Raw genomic sequence first — 21,981 nt, forward strand, 5'->3', positions numbered from 1 at the left:
ACACGTGGCAGTCGCGCTTCAACCAAAACAGCTCTCTGTCCTCCGCCCCCCACAAAGCCATTCTGGAGGCAGAGCAGCCCTGGCACGAGGTCTGGCTCAGACACACCGGCAGACGAAGCTGCAGGCTGCACAGGCTTCTGTAGAGCAGAAACAGTGGATCTCCAGCGGCTCCAAGGAGTGCAAAGCGTCCCACAGCACAGCTCTGTGCAGCATCGTCCAGCTGAGGGAAACGTTCAAAATAAGGGCTCGTTCCCCTTACAACCAAAATAAATGAGGGGAGAGAATAATTACCGCCATCGGGGCAGGATGAGATCACTCCGTTTACTCAGCCCGAGCAATAGGGACATTAAGTAAGATATTTTTAAAAGGCTTTTCCACTTCTGGACTAATATAGACATTATCTAATAACTTCTTCCAGGAAAACGGTGATCTAATGTGCGCTGAGAAAACAGGGCTGATTGAAAGGCGAAACGAGCACTGCTGTACCTGCAGCCACAGCACAGCAATGCGGGCAGCACCGCCCATCACAAAGCACTGCAGCCGGGCTGCCCTGCACACAGAGGCACAGCAGCACAGCCTCTCCAGCACCGCTTCGAGTTCCAGTGTGAGTGGGGGCTCAGAGGCAGCAGCGAGCCCACGTGTGGGCAGAACGTGCTGCTATGGGGCCGATAGCTGCCTCTGTGAAATATAGGGTAAGGGCTCCATTTGGGAAAAGCAGTTTAGATTTCATATAAACACAGCCAACACGGCTACACGGCGACCCCCCCCCCGCCATGCCGCGCTGCTCAGCGCAGTACCTTCCACAACATCCCTCTTGTAGTCGCTGTCGTTGTCGCTGTCGGTGGGCCGATAATAGATGTAGAAGCCTTGGATGGGGGTGTTGTTGTTGCTTGACGTAATGTACTGAAAGAGAATTCAGCAGACTGCATTAGACAAGAAAAAAATCAATGGATTCAGTCATTACGGTTGGAAAAGAGCACTAAGATCCCCATCCCACCCCCCCTCCCCATCCTGCTAACCACGGCCCACCACCCCACCATCACCTGAGTTGCAGATGAACCCCCCCCCCTCCCACACCATGTTAATGACATTCAGTTGGGGTTGGACCATTAACGGCCTGAAAATCTGAGTGTATAATGGAATGGAGAAGTTAAAGCCATTCTTAGCTCAGCCAGAACTCAGGTCGCTCCAATCCAGCTCAGAATATTTGAGTATAACTTTAAGTTATGCGGCCTCCCGAGGAACGAGGGGTTATTTCAAGTTTATTATCCTTAACATCTCTTAAGACTAAGCTAGCAGAGCAAACTAACACCGGGAACTCCACACGTTAAATCCTCCAAAGTATACCAGGGGGTTAGATTTCAAAACAAGAGCAAAGAATTTCTGTGGGTTTCAGTAAGGGCTTTAAAGCACTTGTTTACAGAAGACAAGGTACCAGGGGAAAGGCAAACGTTTCTCTAGCATGAATCCTCTGCTAGAAGCAAGGCAAGAAGATGGGTTTCTAAAGGCAGCACAGCACTGGTGCCAGGCCTGCCTGGGGGAGGGAAGCAGGGCTGACAGTTGGACGTGGTGATCTTAGTGGGCTCTTCCAACCGCCTTATAATGATTCTTAATGACCACGGATTCTAAGCGGCAGGAATTGCAGCAGACAAGGCCAGCTGATGGCACAGGCAGTGCTTTGGGCAGAGCTCCGCTCACTGCTGCCTGCTGGGATGCCCACGCGGGACGGCCGGACCCACGGAGCTCCTATGTGGGTACGTCAGGCAGAGCGGCGTGAGCAGAGCCAGAGCTGCCCGTACTCACCGTCCACTTCAACATGATCTGAGTGTCACTGATGGCTTCAGTGTAAGCAATGTGGGGCCCGGCGATGGGGCGGCTGGAGAAGCGCTGGGTGAAGCCTGCGACCTGGTAGGGGCGCGACGCGGCGCTGCGGGGGCTCTCCCCGTAGTTGTTCACAGCGATCACACGGAACTTGTACAGCTCTCCTTACAAGGGAAAAAGGGAAAGCACGTTGTAGCAAACAAGCACCAGCAATGGGATTCAGGGAGAGACTAAACAGATTAGGAAGCAGTTTTTGCACCACATCCCACTGGGAGAAAAACCTCAGCGCTCATTGCCACAGACTGATGTGGCCGTCAGCAATACAAACAGCTTATAGGAGCGAGGAGGGCAATTCGCTCCAGAAACACACAAAGGCTTCACACAGAGATCAGCTCAGGAATCCCCAGCTGCAAAGCAGTGGGCACTGAGAAGAGCCCACAGCAGGAACTCACTGCCCGCTCCTTCCCTGAGCTTTTAGGGCAGGACAATGGCAGAAAGCAAACCAGTACGTACAGCTCCTCCTTCGTGCATTTTCTTCTCTCTCTTTTTTTTTTTTTTTTTTTTTTTTTTTTTTTGCATTCCGAGTGTTTACCAGAAGGACAATTAAGATAAAAATAGCAATAATACACAATCCCCCTCTTTGCATGAAGAAGCATTAAATTATGGTGCGGGTGCTTCTCTTTTCCACTTGGACAGCCGGACACCACCATAACAGAGTCCCACCCCAAAGCACTGCCCTGCAGCAGCCGCCATCCGGAGGCGGAGGAGCAGCCTGCAGTACCTGGCTCCAAACTGCGGACCTCCACGGACAGCTTGGAAGGAGAAATGCTGTCGGCTGCCACCAGCCAGTCGCTGCTGCGGCCCAGCCGCCTGTACTCCACTTTGAAGGCGGTGATGGGGGAGCCCCCGTTTGCTCGGGGTATCCACGTGACGTAGACGGAGGATTCGGACGCGGTGGAGATGGTGGGGCGGTCGGGAGCTTCTGGAACTGAAGGGTGAAATTCGGTTACAAGAGCACCAACACAGCTGGAGCTGCATTTTCTGGAGCAACCAATTAAACTGATTAAACATGATCAAATTAGACTCTGCGCATGAACACAGAACCCCAGGTCCTCCTGTGCCAGTGATCCCTTTGCCCTTCTGGAAAGGAGGCTTGAAGAGAAGCATGGAGGAACAGAATTACCCACCTCAGGGAGGTGACATCCACATGGACGTGGCAGTGCTACCCCAGCCCACCTCCAATGGAAATGGGAACACACACTGAGTGTGAATGGTGAAAACCTCCATCATCTTTTGAAACTGCCCCATGAAACTCCCAGTGAGACTTCAACCCACCCACACAAATGAGCACTACATTGCCCAAACCATCACTTGGGAGAAAGGGGAGCAAAGAGCAAAGGAAGCATGCAGCAAACGATGTACTTACGGAGCTCACTGGAAGTTACAGACAGCATTGGGACAGAGAGAACAGGAAGAGCTGTTAGTGAATCTGCTACAGCCATTGTGAGCACTGAGAGCTGCAGGGCACCGCCAAACCCCCCCATGGACACAGCCTGCAGCAGCCACAGCAGCAGAGCTGCACATCCAGCGGGGCATGCAGGGTCCCCTTGGCTCCTCTGATGTATAAAAGGGACTCTGATATTTATCAGGACTGTGGGTGATGCATGGAAGACTTTTATCTCATTTCTGAGAGCCAAGCACGCAGGTGACAGCGCCCTTTGAAATCCTATCTGCCCGCTAGATTAGGCGGTGCATCTGTTACATTCCCAGTTCCAACACCTCCCCACACAGAAGCCGTACAGAACACACTGCTGTGAGCTGCCCTGCCCATGCACCAACCCACTGTACAGCCAGCATCGCCACCGGGAGTGCAGCACAGGGGCAGAAAACCCGCCAGTGTGAGGGGCTGCTTTGGTCTCACCCAGAGAAGTTCCACGGGCAGCACAGCTCCATGGACAAACAGGAATAAAGGAGGCAATGCAAGCAGCCGGAGCAGCAAAAAGCACACGAGTTCACTTGGGTGCACCGCTCTGTGTCAGACACGTGTGCAGGAGTGACAAACAGCCACAGACCCACCTCCGCTGTGCCGAGACGCATCGGGGAGCACCACTCCGAAACTGTTGGTGCCTTCATGGACAACGGGGTGCTTCGGGATGCCCACCGGTGGAGACGGAGCCTGTGTGTTCTTTGAGGACGACGTTCTTTCTAAGGAACACGAGATACACAGCCATCATCCCGGGGCTGGATAAGAAGTTCAGTAACAAAACCACTGATGCCGGGCTGTGTCCATACAGCCGTCTGCACAGATTGTGAATTGCAGGAAAGCAGTACATTTTTACCAAAATCTCTTGTACAGAAATCAGAAACAATATCCAATTGTTTGGATGCTCCATCAAACAGCCAGCAGCTCCCAGCTAAAAGAAAGGCACCTGCAGAGCTGATAATGCTCGGCAATGTTTGCTCCCCAGCTATTCAGCTACTTGAGGCTGCTCTGCAGCAGCTGCATTGTAGAGCATTTCATGCACAGCTCAGCAGACAACATGGAAATATGTTCTCTCGAAAGCCAAAGGCACGGTAATGATGGCAGTGCTGTGCTGCACAGCTGTGCAGGGAGAGGGGGGTCCCATCCTGGGGGGGTCCCAGAGCTGCGGGGACGTGGGTGCGGTGGGGTGGGGGATCTCAGTGGTCTTTCCAACCCGAATGACTGTGATTCTGTACCTTTGCTGGTACGGAAGGTCAGCATGGCAGGCTGGCCTTCGCCGGCAGCGCTCCTGGCCACCATCAGCACTTCGTAGAGGCTGGAGGGCTCCAACTCACTGAGCCGCAGCTCGTTCTCGCTGCCCGGGACGCGCACTGTGTGCCAGCCGCCAGCTGCGCCCACACCGTCATCCAGCTGTGCGGGACAGAAACAGAGCTCAGCATCGGCCAACAAATCCCAGTGCGGCACTCAGATCCACAGCCGTTCAGCACACAAACACTCTGAGCACCTCTCCAACCTGCCAGGATCCCTCACGTTTCCCTCTGCCTCACCACAGTCCACGTGTTGGGCGGTGCCATCTCCAAGCACTCTGCCCTCAAATCTGCACTTCTGCAGCTGCCTTTGTGGTGCTCCTTTGCCCAACTTCCCTCGCCGCCCCACCCCACAAATGCACCCACTTTTGAAAAACCAATCATTTTCTCTTGCACCTGAAACTCCAGGAGCCCAACTGACTTTAATACTCTGCTCAGCCATGAGCTCGGGGCAGATGTGTGTGTTGTTCCAGGTGGACCCAACACCCTAATGAGAAGGATGTGCTCTCTGAACCATCCCAGCTTTTCCTGCATGTAAGCCCTTCCAAATATCAATTGGCAGAAATGGGCAACAAAAGTACATCTCAGTCCTCCTGGAGGCTGGAAGAAAGGCTGCCAGGGAGACCAAAGATTTGCTTTTTTCTAATGAGGAAAGAATCCCACCCGACACTTCAACAGTGAGCTCAGCAGCTCTGCTGAAGCAGATTGAGGGCAGCCCCTTAATGCTCGACCTCTGCAGAAAAACATTACCCCAAATCCCGAAGGAAAAGACAGAGCCTACCAAAAATAAACTACCAAACAATATAAGACCTTAATATAACATGGAAGGCAGATCTAAATGCCATGGATTATCAAGGGTTATGCCAGAGGTCTCTGTTCCAGCGCTCCCCTCTGAGGAGATCCCTCCTCCACTGCCGTTATTCCCCACTAATTTTCTTTTATTTTCCCCCAAAGAGGGAAATAAATAAAACCATTTATGACACAAAGAGAGCGCCGCCCTAAAAAAACCACAGTACCTCCCTGCTGAGAAACGCACGAGTGAGCACATTTCATGCGGAGAGGGCTGCTAGGAGGGGAGAGAGAGCACCCAGGGGGCAATCGGAGCCGTCAGCCCACGTGAGCCACCACCTCCCTTTGGGCGAGGAATTGTAGCAACAGACTTTGGCATCGGGCTTTCAGGAACTAACAGGTCAGACTCCAAAGCGCTCCCTCCAGGCTAAGACAAGATCAGGATGTAGAGGATTAAAAAGCTTATGGAGAATAAACCCAATAGCTTTGCCACAAAGGAAACTGTTTGCTTGGAAGAACAGCGTTGCTTGGCTCTCTCTGCCATCAGAACAGCTCGCTGCAGACACAGTTTTCAAGGACATGAGAGGTATCTGCTTAAGGAGTCTCAGCTCACCTTCATGTTTGATTTCAGTCTAAAATGGGATGCAATGTGTTGCCCCTTGGGATGCAATCCCTTTGATGTGTCAGGCTAACGCTCAGCTTTCCTTCTGATCTCAGTGCAGCCATAGCAAACCCCATCCAAGCTGGCTCGCATGAACGCACCTTTAACACCACTGACGCTGAATGCAACGTGCCCTGGAGCCCAATTCCCCATAGCCATAATGATACCGTAACGGAACTAACATGGGAACCAACCCCACGCAGATCCAGGCAGAGCAGCACACTGCCTGCTGCGGCCATCCAGGAGCAAACTGCCCGCAGGCCACAGCAAACTGCAGCTCGACTCCATCTGACGCGGTGACGCCCGCGCTCCCCCTCCCATTCACACCAGCACTGCAGCAGCTGCTGCCCCGTGACAAACCCGAGCCGGCGGCCCCCATGGAGCACAGCATGCAGGGACGTTACCTTGCGGTACTTCACAAAGTACGCGTTGATGGGCAAACCGCCGTCCCGCCCCGAGCGCCACAGCAACGTGTACACATCTGGGCTGAGCGTCTGCGGGGGGCTGAGGATGATGGGCGCCTCGGGGGGGGAAATGCTGCCCCACGGTTTGTCTGTTGCAGCCGTGTCCAAATGCAGCTTTGCTGGAGGTGAGCTGGGAAATGCCGCTCCCACACCGGAATCGCTGCGGCTCTCATCGCTTTGGGCAGTCTCTGTGAGAGCCATTTCTTCTGCTTTTGGGTCAGCTTCTACAGGGAATGCAAAGCAAGGAGCCGGGTTACACCTCCGGGCGATGCACACTCATCCCACATGGAGGGCACACTGCTGGAGCTGCGGATGCAGCCAAGGGCCTTTGCTGCTCCCTTCGACTGCTCTGGTCGAAATCACAGACCTGTTGGTGCCCAATGAACACAGAGCCAAGCACAGCCCAGGGGTCCCCATGCAGACTGGCCGCACTCAGCCCTGGTGCTGCTTTCCCCCTTCATTTCCCATGGGCTAAAGACCAAACAGCCAACACACCATCCATGGGCACAGCCCGGCTGCCACCCCCAGCCCTGTATGTTAACAGCAGGAACATACAGCTCCACTTGTGATACAGATGGAGTGATTTCACATTAATTGCACTTGTACAAGGAACTTTTCATGCCCCGGACTGGCATGCACACAGGAGGATTTTCTCCTACCTCCATTTCTGAGGTTTTTGCTGTTATTTTGATCAGCTTCGAAAGCTGCACAACTCGACTACTTCATCTGAAAATGTACACTGAGAATAACCTCACCTCACTGAGCGACCCAACGCACAGCTCTGTACCAGTGTGCTCCGAGACCCCCGGCCCCTGCAGCCCATTGCTGGTGGGAAATAAAACACATCAGAGTGTGGGAGAGGCCACGGGACAAAAAAGCACTGTTTGGTGGATGTGGGGCTCAGCGGGGTGGGGGGGGAAGGGGCGGCAGGTTGGACGTCTGACACTGTGCAGGACAAGAAAACGTCAGCGCTGCGGAGAAGGATGGCTGGGAGCAGCACTGCACCCCAGATGTGCCGGGCTGTGTCCCTCCCATGGAGCCGGGGAGGTTTATGTTACGTGCGGGGTCTGGAAGGGGAAGGGAATGAGGGGAACTTGGTTTACAAAACAAACAAATTCCTCGGTAACGTGCAGCCCAGGCAGCGCTGGGCTGGCTGACTCGGATTCCTCCAAACCTCCATTAAAATACCAGCAGCAAGTGTGGCTGCTATTTTTGGCCACTTTTTAAAAAGCCGGGAAGGGAAGGAAAGCTCTCTTTTCAAAATGAAGACACTCCGCAAGCGTTCGTTCCTTCCTATTTGTTTGGGAACGTGACAGCTCGGAGGCAGGAGAAGGGATGGGCCCAAGGACAGGACCCCAAAAGCGGGCATGGCTGAGAGCCACCGCAGCCCTGGAGGGAAAAGGTCCCTGCTGCTGTCAGTGCGGTGGGGAGAAAGTGATGCATCACCACATGGAATATTGGAAACAAATGCTGTTGTGGCTCCGAGAGCCAGAGGGACGGCGCAGCGCGATGGACGCGGGTCTGTGGGTGGGCACGCATGGGTTGGTGCCTGCTGGCCTGCGCAGCACTGCGGTTACAGCTGGTGACAGCAGAGCTGCAGTCATCGCTGTGTTTATTGCTCCGGGAGGGGACTCATCACTGACTGGCAAGTCAGTTGTGTTTTGCTTTCAGAAAAACAACCCCGGGTAACAGTTTCCATGAGGCAACCCCGAGCCCAGCTCCGTCTGCTCGGCTCCTGGTGTAACTGCTGCCCATGCACACCCACACAGCTTGCTGCTGGCTGTGCCACCCCGAGAGCCCGCTACTCCTCCTCTGCCCCACAGCCCCGCCAGTGGGACCCATCTGGATCAGACCAAAGGCTGAAGTGCCCCAAATCCCATCTCCAACAGCAGCCAGAAGCAGAGTCTGGGGAAGATTTATGCCTGTTCATCTCCACGATGACCGCTCCACCCCTCTTTGCACAGAGGCACCAGCAGTTCCCAACCTGCCGACATCTCCTCTGTTTGCACGGCAGCAGAGCAACCTTTGTGCTTTGCCATCAGTGCAAACAGATTGCATTCCCAGGCGCTTCTCCCCCTCCCAAACAACCGAAGGGTTCTCTGTCTGACAGCCCTGCCCGTGCAAAGGCTGGGAAACCTCTGCAGGGTGCTTTGTGCCAGCTGCCTACCTGCACCAAATCTGCTCCTTCTCGTGCTTTACACCAACCTGCCCTCCACTCACACCTCCTGCAGTGCACTTTTCTCCTTCGTTTCCATTGGGCAGAAGCTGCTCTGGAGCTATGGGAAGATTCTGCCGTGCAACCACTGCAAGAGTCTAAAAGAGCCCTGAAGTGCTACAGACGTAGGACCCCAAGGCTATCATTTTACATTTCGGTGGTTTCTCACTATGGCCGTGGCTTGGGTTGCCGTGTCAGCTTTGAAGCCCATGCAATGAACCAGGTCATGGAACGGATCCAGCAGAAGGAAAAAAATAAATACATTTTTCACCAAACGCCCTCAGCGTGTGCCGGAGGGCAGACAAACCATTGGGGCAGAGCTGAGGTCCGTCCCACCCCACCGCAGCGCGCTGCAATCACAGCTCACGCCGTCCTGCAGACCTGATGAGCACCTGGCACAATGCTGTCACTCATGGGACGGGCTGAGCGTGGCTCTGACACGGATGGGGGCTGCTCAAAAACCCCAACAGCTCCCAGAAAGCACTTAAGGATTTTATATGAGAACCAAATGCCGAAACCAGCAATCAGCAGCGAGTGCGGCGTATTAGAAACCGATAAAAGTTCATAAACAAAACATTAAACTTGAACTCACAGCCATAAAACTGTGAGGCGAAGCAGTTGGGTTTTTGTTTGATACAGACTGAACTCCGGGATGATATTTCGCTTCGCTTCCATTCAGCAACGTCCAATAAAAACTCACAAATGAACCACTTGATGGGATCCACACTCACTCCATTTCCCCCCCCCCTCCTCTCAGAGAACCTTTCAGCATCTTTGCAAATCATAGAAATGAGTCAATTGGTAGTAAAGAAACTCAAAATAGAGCACCACATACATGAGAATCCTAAACCCCATTGGCACTCAGCTACACATCAGACAAGGTGCTGTAAGAGCTGGAGAACAAAGTCATGTCACATTCAGGTTGGATATGAGGAACAATCTCTTCTCCAGTGAGCGGTGCAGCACTGCACAGCTGCAGAGGGAGGGGGGGGGGGTCACCATCCTTGGGGGTGTCCCAGAGCCGTGAGATGTGGCACTGAGGGCTGTGGGCAGTGGGCACAGGGGGTGGTGGGGTTGGGGATCTCAGCCTCCATGATTCTGTGACTCTAAAGCTGATGGAAGCACACAAACCACTCTGCCTTCCCTGTGCACTAAAGGCATAATTGCAATACATGCAGAACCGCCTGGCTCAGCTCCCCCGGGGCAGAAAGCAGAGGAAAGCAAAGCCTCTCCATCTGAGAAGGAGCCAAAGCCACCACAGTGCCTTGCAGCAAACCTGCAGGATATGTGCATTACCTCCAGAGCTGAAAACCGTTCTGCTGACTTAAGGCTATGAAAAAGGCTTAATTACTCAGCAGCCCACACTGTTCAGAATACCAGTTCATCCAGTACCCTGACTCCATTTCAGCATAAATTGTGCCGAATTTAACCACAAACTGGTTTAACTGCAGCTGGCAATCTGCGTTTCAAATATGGAGCAACCACAACGCCTCAGAAGCACCTGCAGCTCTCACCGTGCACCTGACAGCACTTATCTGCACCGTGTGCTGCAGGCGGTGGTCAGAAGCAGCAGAGACAAAAATCACTGAGGGGAAAACATGGCATAAAGCTTCAAGTCGCCACCCTGGAGGCATTCCAGGAGGTGATGCGGCACTGAGGGCATGGCAGGGTGGGGTGAGATTGGATTGGGCACCTGGGAGCTCCCTTCCAACCTCAGTGATTCTCAGTTCTTATAGATGCTGACTTTGCTTTCCTGGGGGCCTGCAGTGCTCCTACCTGGCTGCACACGGAGCCTCCCAGCCGACTGTGCGAAGCCAACGCCGTTATCCGCAATGCATTGGTACACCCCGGAGTCCTGCATGGTGACACCACGGATCTGCAGGCTGCTCCCCAGCAGGAAGTGCCGCGGGGACGGATGGAGGGGTGCAGCGTTGTGCAGCCAGCTGAGCGCTGGAGGAGGGATCCCGTGGGCTGTGCACTGCAGTAACACCGTTGTGCCCACGGCCACGGTCTCATCTTGCAGTCCTTTGGAAATTGAGGCAGGTTCTGAAAAGAGAAACAGTTCTGTGTGAAGCACTGTATGCATCTGAGCCTAAATCCTGAAAAATAACACTGCAGATGTGAAACGTCAAATTCATCCCATACAAGGGCTCAGGAAGGACCACGCAGTGCTGGTTCTGCGCACCACAGCGCTGCTGTTCCCCATGCTTTGCTTATTTTAATGGTCCTTTCCTTCTATTCCAACCAATCACGTTTGCAGTAATGCTGTTAATAAAACACTTGTACTTTCAAAATAATTCTTTGGCACCGTCCCCTAACAAAAGGTGCACGTTATGTCAGCAGCCCATTTTCCAAGTTCCTCTGAGGTACACCCTGAAAACCAAACAAAAACAGCAATGGAGCCCAAAACCTCAAAGGGGAAAACGACTGCAAAGGAAAGGGGAGGTGGGGAACCCCGTCCACACACAGAGGTGACCAAATGGGTTCCTTTTGCTTTTGCCCTCATGCAAACACAGCACCTCCCCTCGCCAGCTCCCTGCTTTTGTGCAGCCCCCAAAGCCCCATCTCAGCAGTGTTACCAGCACTGCACACACCCACAGCCAGCACTGCAGAGCAGCGAGCAGAGCAGCACGCTGTGGTTTGTTGTCTTTGGTTGCTAAACTGCTTCTGACTGCAGAGCATTTGAAAAGAGACCGACATGAATTTTAACCACGGAGAGATGAGAAATGCTCGTCATGGACACATCTTTGTTTTAATATGCAACTTGTCATCGGATGCGAGAACCAGCAGGCTGTGAGAGCAGCTTTATCCTTACCGAGCACTGTGAGCGAGTAATTGATGTAGGCCTCCTCCCCCACCACGCACGAGTAGTTCCCGGAGTCCTCCGGCTGCAGCCCCTCCGTCACCAGGTGGGAGTGCTGCAGTGCCCAGCGCCCCCCCCCGCAGCGCATCCCGGCCGTCCCTCTCCCAGCGCACGGCGGCCGCAGGCAGCCCTGCAGCCACGCACTCCAGGGTCAGCGGGCTGCGCTGCGGCACGGACAGCGCCTGCGGCTGCTGGGGGTGCAGAATGCGGGGCTGTGCGGTGGAGGAGCCTGGAAGGGAGGAGAGCAGGGTCAGCTCCGGCGCTGCTCAGCCTCACGCTGCCATTGCACCCCCAGCAGCGAAGCCTCGCACGGCCTTTAATGCAGGTCCTGCTCTCCGGCAGGCGGTCACCAACCCCTGTGCACAGCAGCCCACCGCCCGGCCGAGCTGTGACTTCTCCCCTCCTGGTGCATTCATTCTGAACTGAGCACTCACGTGTGACAACGAGTTTCCTCCCGGTGGGTTCTACTCTGAGGTCGTGAGTGACGGGGTTGTAGGCAGCACACCTGTAGGACCCCCTGTCCTCCATGGACACATTGAAGATCTGCAGGTTTCCCGACGGGAGAATGAGGTACTTATCTGAACAAGTGGGGAAGAAGAAAGGTGACTTAACCTCACCTCGAATACAGACAAACATATTTTCTAATAACCTGCCATACAAACCAACCCGCTCTGCATTTAGAAACACAAAGAAATCACGCTGCTACAAACAGGACATTAATTTACCAAGGGTTTGGTGAAGCCACGAGCACAGGGCAGCGTGCACACATCTGCAGCACTGGGAGTTCCTCCTATAAAGCCCTCGGCCGCCCGCTGGGCGCTGCTCCTCACCTGCAGGCTGCTGCAGCCACTTCCCCCGCACCCGGAATCGAATCTGAGCTCTGGGGTTGCTCTGCGGCGCCGCGCAGCCGATGAGCGCCGTTCCTCCTTCCTCTGCCACAACGATGGGGGTCAGCGATGGGCCAAAGTGAGCCAAACCTGCAGGGAATGGCAGGAGGTGGTGAGCAGCCGAAGGTGGGAGAGGGAAGGGAGGACCTGATGTTCATCATGGGCTCCGACGGCAAAGCAGAGTGCAACTGAAATTAATGCACGGAGCTTTCCCATAGGAAGCATTACAGTGTTTTTCTGTGGTTATCACTGATGCAATGCTGAACACAGGGGCACCTTCCACCCATTGCTGTGAGCAGTGCAGTAAGCAGAAGGCCTCAGCAGCGCCTTCAGGTGTGCTGCAAAAACCCCAAAAGGAAGACAGAAGTGTGAATTCTGCTCCTCCGAGCCCTTCGTGCTCACAGCATCTCCCAGCAGCGCCGCCTTCCTACGGCAGCCACCCCACAGCTCTCCTGAGAGGGTCTCGCTATGGGTCACTACTCTACCAAAACACTTCTCACACTCAGAAGAAATCTTCCTCCCGGGAGGATTCTGTACATGCTCCATAGATGAGATACCCTTACACAGAATCACTCAAACCCTGCCTGACAAAGCCCTGATTCAGACAGCACTGCGATGCACAGCAGACAAACCACGCTCAGGGAGGAGCACCACGTCCTGGGAAACACAGCACGTCCTCCCAGCTCCATTCAATGCACACCTCCAAGGACTGAGACACACAGCGGGTCCCAGCGCCCGATTCCCCCACAGCACAAGAAAAGCAAACCACACAAACTCATTGAGGTCTTTGTAATTGGGGTGAGGAATACAAACCAAGCTGACTTACTGCCCATTGACACCACCGCAGCCCTGCTCAGAACTGCGCCCGCGCTGCTGTTGGCCACGCACTGATAGCGGCCGGACGTCTCCAGGCTCAGGGAGGCGATGCTCAGAGAGCCGTGCTGGATTTCCACCCCTGGCAGCCCGCTGCCCAGCGGCTCTCCATCCAGCAGCCAGGAGATGTGCGCTGCCGGGGGCTCTGCGGAGCAGCGCAGCACCACGGGGCCACCGGGCTTCTGGACGGCAGAGATGGGCTCGGAAGTAAAGCGGGGAGTCAAGTCTGAAAGGGAGCAAACAGAGCTGTGTAGTGAGCAGTGTCTGTGAATGCATTTACATGAGCACCTGCAGCGAGATTCAGAGGGATGGACGCGTACAGAATATGGCAGAGCAAACCCCCAACAGCGGCCGGGATGCAGCCCTGCAATGTGCAGCTTCACTGCACTGCCCTGCAGAGGGGCTCGGATGTGACTGCAGGGGCTGAGGGTGGCAGCAGAACGATGCACAGAGCACAGCAAGGACCTGGGAACACCGAGTGCACGACTTCACTGGGATGAGTGATGAATCGTTATCTTCACTGCAGCAGGGCGAGCAGGCAGGGAAAGCTGCTCGTAAATAAAAGGCTGAGCTCCAGAAAACTTGGTGAGGAGTGTCCATAGATTTGCCAGAAGAAAATTCCTGCTTGTTGGAGGAATTTTTGTCCTGTTCTGGCCAACAAAACATTGGGAATTATTTCCATTTGTTTTCTGTGGGATTTTTTGCTGCAGATTTCGTACAAACAAAGCAAGGAAAAGGCACCAACAGGTCCTGTTTGGTTAGAAACGGGGGGGATATTTGCAAATAGGAAAAGCAGCAAGGGAAAACGATTTTGAGTTTGTAAATAAGCTAAAAAAGCCCCAATAGGACGGGCTGGGAGCAGGGAAATGAAATCCAGGTCAGATACAGCTTTCTCATAGGTGGGGCCCTCAGCTCACGCTTTGCCTCTCAGTCAGCCCGTCCAGCCGCCTACAGAGATGAGTTGCAGATGAGAAACTGCACATTTTTAACAGAACCATAAACCCAACTATCTGCATAGACACAGAGCACAACTGGAGCTTAAAGCGTGGCTTCACTTCAAAAAAACACAGCGATATGAAATCCATAAAAATGGGATCCAAGCATTTCTCAGGACCCAGATGTACGATTTTAGCTCTTAATTAGCAAACTGCCTTTCCCAGCAGTCAGGTTTGAGCCCCGGGGCCAGCAGTGATGGCTGCACCCCGCACTGCCCCGTCCTGCAGCGCCCGCCCCGCGGTCACAGCGGGCAGCGCCGACCCGCAGATGGAGCCCATCACCCACAGCGGCTTGAAAAACAAAATTTATCCCATTTGCTTGTAACGACTGCCTATGAAGTGCTAAAAGTAGTAAAAGCTTCTTTTTTGTGCGGTTACATTAAGACAAGCTGACTACACAGAGCAGATGTGTCAATTAAAACCATCCCTCTGCTTTTTTCTACACGCCAGAGCCGCTCCAACCGCCGCCACGCATCGACGTTCACAGCTCAGGGATCCCATTCCCCTTTTCCTTCACAAACTGCAAACCCCTCCCAACCCCACGGGAACTGAGATGCGAACCCACAGCCCGGCTCATCCACACAGACCCCAGAGAACAGAGCTCTGGGGCTCAGCCTCACTGGGCTCAGCCTCACCCAACAGGTCCTTACCTGAGCTGCTGGCGGAGAGGAGCGCGGCGGCAGCAAGCAGTGCATGCAGGCAGGCAGGGGCCGACTGCATAGCGCCCGGACAGCAGGCACCACAACGGCTGCAAAGCAAACACACAGATGTCTACGGGGAGGTTCAGGAGTTCTTCTTTTAGCTGCCCTACAACAAAGTGTTTGGGGTTGAAAATAAAACATGGCGCAACCAGGAAACGGCCAATATTCTCCACAATATAGGAACCATCTGCAAAAATGAGTTACAAGTTGAGCTTAGCTATGTTTCCAAGTCCTATTCTTAATGCAAGATTTTTCCACAGCTGGGATACGCGGCACACGCACCGAGCCGTGCTGCCTTGATGAATGAGACTACTTGCCAACCAGAGGAACTGAAGTCCAAAATAAACAGCTTATCTATCGCAGATAATATTGTTTGCAAACAATAATCGTTTGGCCATCCATCAGCAGCTCCACTTGTTTAACAAGGCACGAGGATCCATGTTGCACAGCAGCAGCTCACAGCCCCGCAGCCGCTGATGGGGAACGCTGCCCGCGCCCCGCAGCCCATTGCACAGCATCACCAGCAGATCCAATGTGCTCAGAGCCACTCAGGTTGGAGAAGCCCTCCCGAATCCCCGCACTGCACACACTGACCGCATCCCACTGTGCCACAGCCCCACGTTCTGGGGCAGCCCAGGATGGTGACCTCCCCCCAGCAGCCATGCCAGCACAGCACTGCCCTCTGGGAAAGGACACATCCCCAGCAGCCACTGTGACCGCAGATCTCCCCGCCAGGAGCAGAAGCCCCACACACCATGCACATCTCCAAGGCAGCGCTCCGCACCCCCAGAGCCGCCCCGCAATGCCCTCTTTTCCCAAACAGCCCCAGACTACACAGCTGCCACTCACTGCCTTCTCTGCTGCCCTCTGTCCCGTGATGATGAATAAGATCTGAGCTCATTTAGTGCAGTTACTTCATTTATCAGTCTGCCCGCAGCTCACCATCCAGCCTCACTGCTGATAAGACGTCTCCCGCCCTACATGAGACGTCTCATCTGTCACATCTGTGCACAACCGCCCCCGATGGAAGCACCTCTGGGCAGCGCTCCGCTCCCAGGGACCACATCCACAGATCCACAGCACAACCATCCCACGGCTTGTTTCAGCTCACAGCACTTCATCATCAGCGTCACCCTGAAGTGCCTGCGCAAAACACGCGTCGGGAAAAGGCTCCAATCATAATAAAAATATCACTTCAGATTTTATAGAACTGTTTACTTCCAGCCGCCTCTCCCCGCGATTCCGCCTCGAGTTCACGGTGACAGCTTTAGGAGGGGAGAGGAATCCCGAGGAGCTGCGCTGCCGTTTGGGGCGGCTTCACCCGGGGCCTCCCAGGTCCTGGCAGAGCGCAGAGTAAACACGCAGAGAACTTGTTAACATCAAACACTGCTCTGAAGAGGGTGGGGGGCGATGTTGCTTTTTGCCAAGCCTTCCCCTGACTATTTATTTATGAAAAGCAATGAAACGTATATTCTAGGTCAACTTTAACCCCGGCACATGGAGCTACTGGGCTATTCTGCAGCTGTCTTTTCAAACAAGGCCAGCTCATTATCTTTAACTAAACTTTATCTTTGGAGATCTACTTTATCCGGGCTCTGATTTCCCTCTGTTTATCTTTCTCTTTACATGTTCCTGGCTGCCAGTGTCAACAGCTACTCCTCTCTGACCCAGCAGTCTGGCTGGCGGAGCAGTGAGACGTCAAACAGCGCACGGAGCGCAGGGAACACTGCACCCCAACTGGAGGGAGGAGTGAAGCATCAGCCTTACCTGGGCCGGCATCCTCAGCAGCACCGCCCGGGAGCCATCAGGGACCTCTCCCCACATCGCTTCTGAGGGCGCTGCAGGCTCCACTCATACACACACATGGGCCCCACGAGCGCCACACAACCCAAAGATTTGCTTTTCCTTCCATGCTTCACCTCCCATTGCCGCAGATGGAGAGAAGCACAGAGACCACAGAGTGCGGTTCTGGGGGTCTTCAGACACTCAGCGGATAAATTCTGCCTCAAGCATTAAATGCTAACACACATCCAAGTGTTGAATTGCCCAAGGGATGGGAAAAACAGAACTCTTCTGCTTTGTCACCATTTCAGTACCACACAGCTCCCACTCTGACCACTACACATGACAGCAAGTGCTGCCAAAGGCCAGAGGAAGGAGCGCTTTGCTTGGATGCCACTCCAGTTACACATCTCAGCCTGCAGGATGAGTGCACTCAGGAACATCCATGGCTTCACTCCCAGCCCCTCACCTGAGTTCATCCATCCCCACCACCGCAGCACCAAATGCTCCATGCTGTTCTGAAGGAAGAGGTGTCACGGATAGGATGGGTCTATTTATAATCCTTCTGGAACTCCAACACTGACAGGAATTACTCACAGCAATTTTAATAAAGTAGAATTGAAGCGGCCACAGTTCCCATGGGCAGAGGGAAGCCTTCCCACTCCCAGTGGCAATCTCTCCAGACCTGCACTGACGCACACCAGAAAGGCACAATATGGCCAAAGCCCACACTTATCCCACCTCCACTGAAACCTCTTTATCTAAAGTCGTTTCCCAGTTGTTTTCCTCCAGCACTTGACCTCTTTGCTGCTCTGGTATATTCCAGGCAGTGGGAACAAGGAAGATAAAGGACCTGTGTCAGGAGATGGAGGAGTCCTGACCACTCCAACGGACGCCTGCCTGCAGAAAGTGCCCTGCACACACAGAGCCATAAATAAACACACCTGACACCTTCTGGGAGATCATTAGGAAGATGGAGTACTCTGAAGGACAGCGTAATTCTAGTTGTGTGCCTCATCTGTCACTGATCCCTCATAAATGGTCCCCAGCAGCCGCAGGGACAGCCATGCATCCATCAGTCACTGCCCAGTGCTGCACACTGCTGTCAGCAGCATCCCGCAGTGCAGGACTGGGCTCTGTGCACCTGCTGGAGCTGCGGGCATCCCTGCTGCCTGCGGGCTGTGGGAGCAGATGGCCTTCAAAGGTCCCTTCCAACACAGACCATTCTACAATCCTCCATCCTTTGGATCACTGCAGGGACTGCCCCACTCCCACACCTGGCCACAAACTCAGCTCTGCCCATAACCCCATCCCATCCTCTGCTCTGACCCCATCCTGCAGCCTGGTGCCATAGGGCTGCACCCCATGCAGAGCCGCCACCGCATTCCCACCCACCGCTCCCTCCCAACATCTGACCTTCAGTGCAGGTCCGGCACACCCGGAGCTAAAGGAGGACGGGATCCCTTCGCTCACCCCGCATGGAGCCCTGCGAGCACCAACACAGCACAGCGCCAGGGAGGAGGAGGAGGAGGAAGGAAACGGCAGGCCGAGGAACAGAGGGAGGTATTCAGGTTCCCCACTCCACCTCCAGGAGCTGACAGCCCTGCGAGCAGCCCAAGGAAAAAGTGACGTCTGCCCGACGCAGCGCTGCCCACGGCTGCACAGACCTGGAGGTCTCACCTCTCCATCCCACCGCCCCTCCGAGCCGCCCCGTCCCCCCTGCCGCAATCCGAACAGTCTGCAGAAGCACTGAGCACACTCTGTGTTATTCATCTTCCTGGCAGCTCTGCAATCCAATCAATTTTTAACTCGCTTTCCCAGATCCTCGCTGTACCAACAACTGCAGGGCTTCAAAGCAGCAAAATTTGGGGCAAATGAAACCCCCGGAACGAAGTGAAGCACTGCGCCTTCAGTGCAAGCAAGCTGAGCCGGGTCATTAAATCTCACACCAAGACACCTTAAAAAAAAAAGTGGTATTGAAGCCTGTGGCATTCCAAGAGAAAGCAATCAGACATTCCTGCAGCCCGGGCTCCTCAGTGATCTGCAAAGCCTTTGATCACTCACTGTCTTCATGCTGTCCTCCTGGGGTCCGGCAAAATGAGTGTAACAGCTGGCACAGAGACTTCATTAGCTTTGTGCGGGGCTCTGCGGCGCAGCGCGGAGTGCAGCACTGCTGTCACTGCACAGCACAGTGCACACCCCATGCACACTGCACACACACACACACACACACCTGCACACGGGGCTGAGGGTGCCCAGAGCGATCCCAAGCTGCCCCAGCGCCATTTTTATGAATGCTTAATGATCGCTCAGTCATTAGCATCAGCCTTTAAGAAGCAAATGCAGCACCTACAGTGTTCATTACCCTCCCCCTCCCCCCTTTTCAGGGTCTCAATCGAGGCAGTCAAGCATGCAAACTGATCCTGTCGCCAGCAAAAGCATTTCCTTTCACTGTGGTCAGCCAAAAGCAGGGGAAGAAAATGGAAGTGACTTGGAGTTATGGCACCAAAAAGGCCAGACAAGCAAGGAAATAATCAACTCCACATGAGCCACTTCTAGCCCATCACAATGCAAAGGGCCCACGACTAACCCCAGGAAAGGTCAGCGGGACTATGGGGGTCAGAAGCTGAAAAAGGCAATAGTGAGCAGCTGCCAGCTGCAATAAGAATCAATGTGTTCCTAATTACGCTCTCCGAGAGGACCCCAACACCGAGGAGTTGAGCTGCAGCCACAGCTTGTGTCAAAAAAAAAAAAGAGAAGTGCTCCCATTTCACTCTCTCCACCCCAAGCACTGGAACTGCAGCTTCTGTGTTACTAAATTGCAGGAAGCCGAGCGATGGAGATAAGCAATCGGGCATTTACATAAGGGTTGGGGTTTTGTTCAAGCACCACAACCAGGAATTATGGCATCACCAAAGACAGGACTGCAAGAGTGGCAGTAATGAAGTTCTGTCCTCAAAGGGCTCCGGTGCTTCTGTGAAGGCCGAGTCCGGAGCAGCCAGCCCAGAGCTCCCTGCATCCCACAGCACACTTCAATCCAACAGGGAAAACCCCACCGGGAGTTCTCTGACAGTGACCCCACAGAGCGCTGCGAAAGGTGGGAAGGGGTCAGAGAATGCACTCAGGGCAGCAGCAGGAACCAAATGGGAGCGCAGTGCTCGGTGCCCAGCTGAGCTGCGCCACGCCAGCGCTGCTCATTGGGATGCTCTGCACCCCTCATCCTTCTTAAGCCACGCAGGGATGAGTTCCTTTCTCTGGGCAGACAGAGCGCTGAGGGTGAGGGAGGCAGGGATGTGGGCAGCGCAGGGCGAGGGGCTGCAGCCTGCAGTGCCCTGTGCAACATCAGCCCCTCCAGGCAGCGTTTGGTGCTACGGCACAGAGGTGACACCAGAAGGCTTTAAGGGGCTGAGAACAAAAACCGCATCGGCCCCAGAGCCGCAGTGCCGATGGAGCAGCGCCCAGCAGAGCCGCCCGCCGGATTCCTCTGCGCTGCTCTCAGGCCTGGAAAGCCTCATGGCTGGTATCAGCTGTTGGACCCGGATCAAAGTTTAGCTTTCCATTAATCCTCGGAGTAATAAGTGAAGCTGATAGCGAATTTTTTCGAGAAGACAGTTAGGATTACTCAGATACTTAATTTGCACTCCAATATTTCACAAACACCTTGACTTTAAAACCTCAGTCTTGGCGTACATATGGTCTTGATAGAGGAACGCATGCTTTGGCATCGGCTGAAGAAATGGATTTGTGAGCAGAGTGAAGAAAAGTTAACAGTTTGTGTGCTGTGCCCCCGCAGCTCTGCTGCTCTCCAAAGCGCGGCCGGGCTCAGGGGGCACATGGGGGCACATGGGGGCGTCCCAGTGTGACAGCCGGGATGCACTCCGATCCCACTGACCCATCACACTGCCTGCTGCCAACAGCACCGTCAGGCACTGAGCTTCATTAGTAACCTCAAAGGAAAGGGCTGACAGTCCCTGCTGCCACGCTAATGAAGTGGGTATGGTTTCTGAGCTTCTGGCCTGGGGGGAAGAAAAGGAACGGAGCATTAGCCTAATGTACAGCTCTGCTCGGCCGCAATTATCTCTAAATGCCTAACTAAGGGCTTTTAGACCCCGAGGGACCCAAAGGTATCATTAGTGTAACAGTCCCAAACGCAGCCCTCACCCCTACCCGCTCCCATCCCGGTACCTGCAGCTCAGCGCTGTGCTCTCCTCGCTGCTGGCAGTGCTCCCCTCTTCTCCCCGCACCCCCGATTGGATCCTCTGATTTCCAGCCAAGTGATCTCACTGAGCACAGGATTTCACAACCACTTCAGCCCAACGCTTTCCTCCAGGGCGGTGCGCGGCCCCCATCTGCAGCACCAACCACACGGGCAGTGAGGGGAGCACAGCGCAGAGTGGGAGGAAATGCTGCACCCCAATGCCACGAAGCCTCAGGTCAGCCTACAGAGCGCTTTCCCACTACCTTTAAACTGCAAGAATGTGGTAGATTTGGGAAGACACAGTGAACACAACTCCAAGTGAGGCAGAGCCCTTCCCAGTGAGCAAGGGGACGCACGGGGCTGGTTGTCCTTGATGGGCATCTCTGATAACCCCTCGTCTGTTAGCTCTCCAGTTCCTATAAGCAGGACCAAGCACAACTTGAAAAAGGACAAGAGCTTCAGGGTTGCCCTGTCCAACAAGCCAAGCCGTGCAGATTCTCCAACAAAGAGCTCACGTCCAAACACACCGCGTGTAGCACACACTGCAGGGCCTGCCTGGCCGGGAGAGGAGAAAGCTCCCAAGAAGAGCCCCAGCAGACAGCAGGCTCATTTCTGAGGTGGCTGCAGATGAACGCTGACACCTCATCCCTCGGCGGCAGCAGCCCTAAAGAACACCGAGCAGCTCCCTGTGCCCCCACATCCAACTCAGTCTGTTGGAACTTGCAGGATCCATGCTATCCGTGATCCCTTCAAGGGAAGCACGACTATTAATTCCACACCTGCAGCCAGAATTTATAGCAACCCATCGACTGCTGTCTGACATCATCGGCAATTAGGAGCCTGTGAACTCATGGCTGCAGGATATGGGAGGTGTGCGGGGAGCATTTCTGCAAGGCTCTCACTCACCCTTCAGAATTCACTGCTGGTGGGGAGTGAATAAAA

The 21,981-nt window shown here is 54.3% G+C and overlaps 1 protein-coding gene across 1 annotated transcript in view; it reads right to left on the minus strand.

Moving 5' to 3' along the window:
• Window positions 1–21,981, minus strand: part of CDON (cell adhesion associated, oncogene regulated) — a 40,547-nt gene that overhangs the window by 12,095 nt on the left and 6,471 nt on the right. Inside the window, 13 exon segments of the mRNA XM_046903791.1 lie at window positions 798–903; window positions 1,804–1,985; window positions 2,603–2,809; window positions 3,898–4,026; window positions 4,540–4,714; window positions 6,466–6,749; window positions 10,517–10,786; window positions 11,556–11,685; window positions 11,687–11,832; window positions 12,038–12,181; window positions 12,434–12,580; window positions 13,317–13,589; window positions 15,009–15,106. Of these exon segments, the coding sequence (XP_046759747.1) occupies window positions 798–903; window positions 1,804–1,985; window positions 2,603–2,809; window positions 3,898–4,026; window positions 4,540–4,714; window positions 6,466–6,749; window positions 10,517–10,786; window positions 11,556–11,685; window positions 11,687–11,832; window positions 12,038–12,181; window positions 12,434–12,580; window positions 13,317–13,589; window positions 15,009–15,078 (2,263 nt within the window). The 5' untranslated portion in view covers window positions 15,079–15,106.

The sequence above is a fragment of the Gallus gallus genome, chromosome 24 (assembly GCF_016699485.2).
Source record: "Gallus gallus isolate bGalGal1 chromosome 24, bGalGal1.mat.broiler.GRCg7b, whole genome shotgun sequence".
NCBI lineage: Eukaryota > Metazoa > Chordata > Aves > Galliformes > Phasianidae > Gallus > Gallus gallus.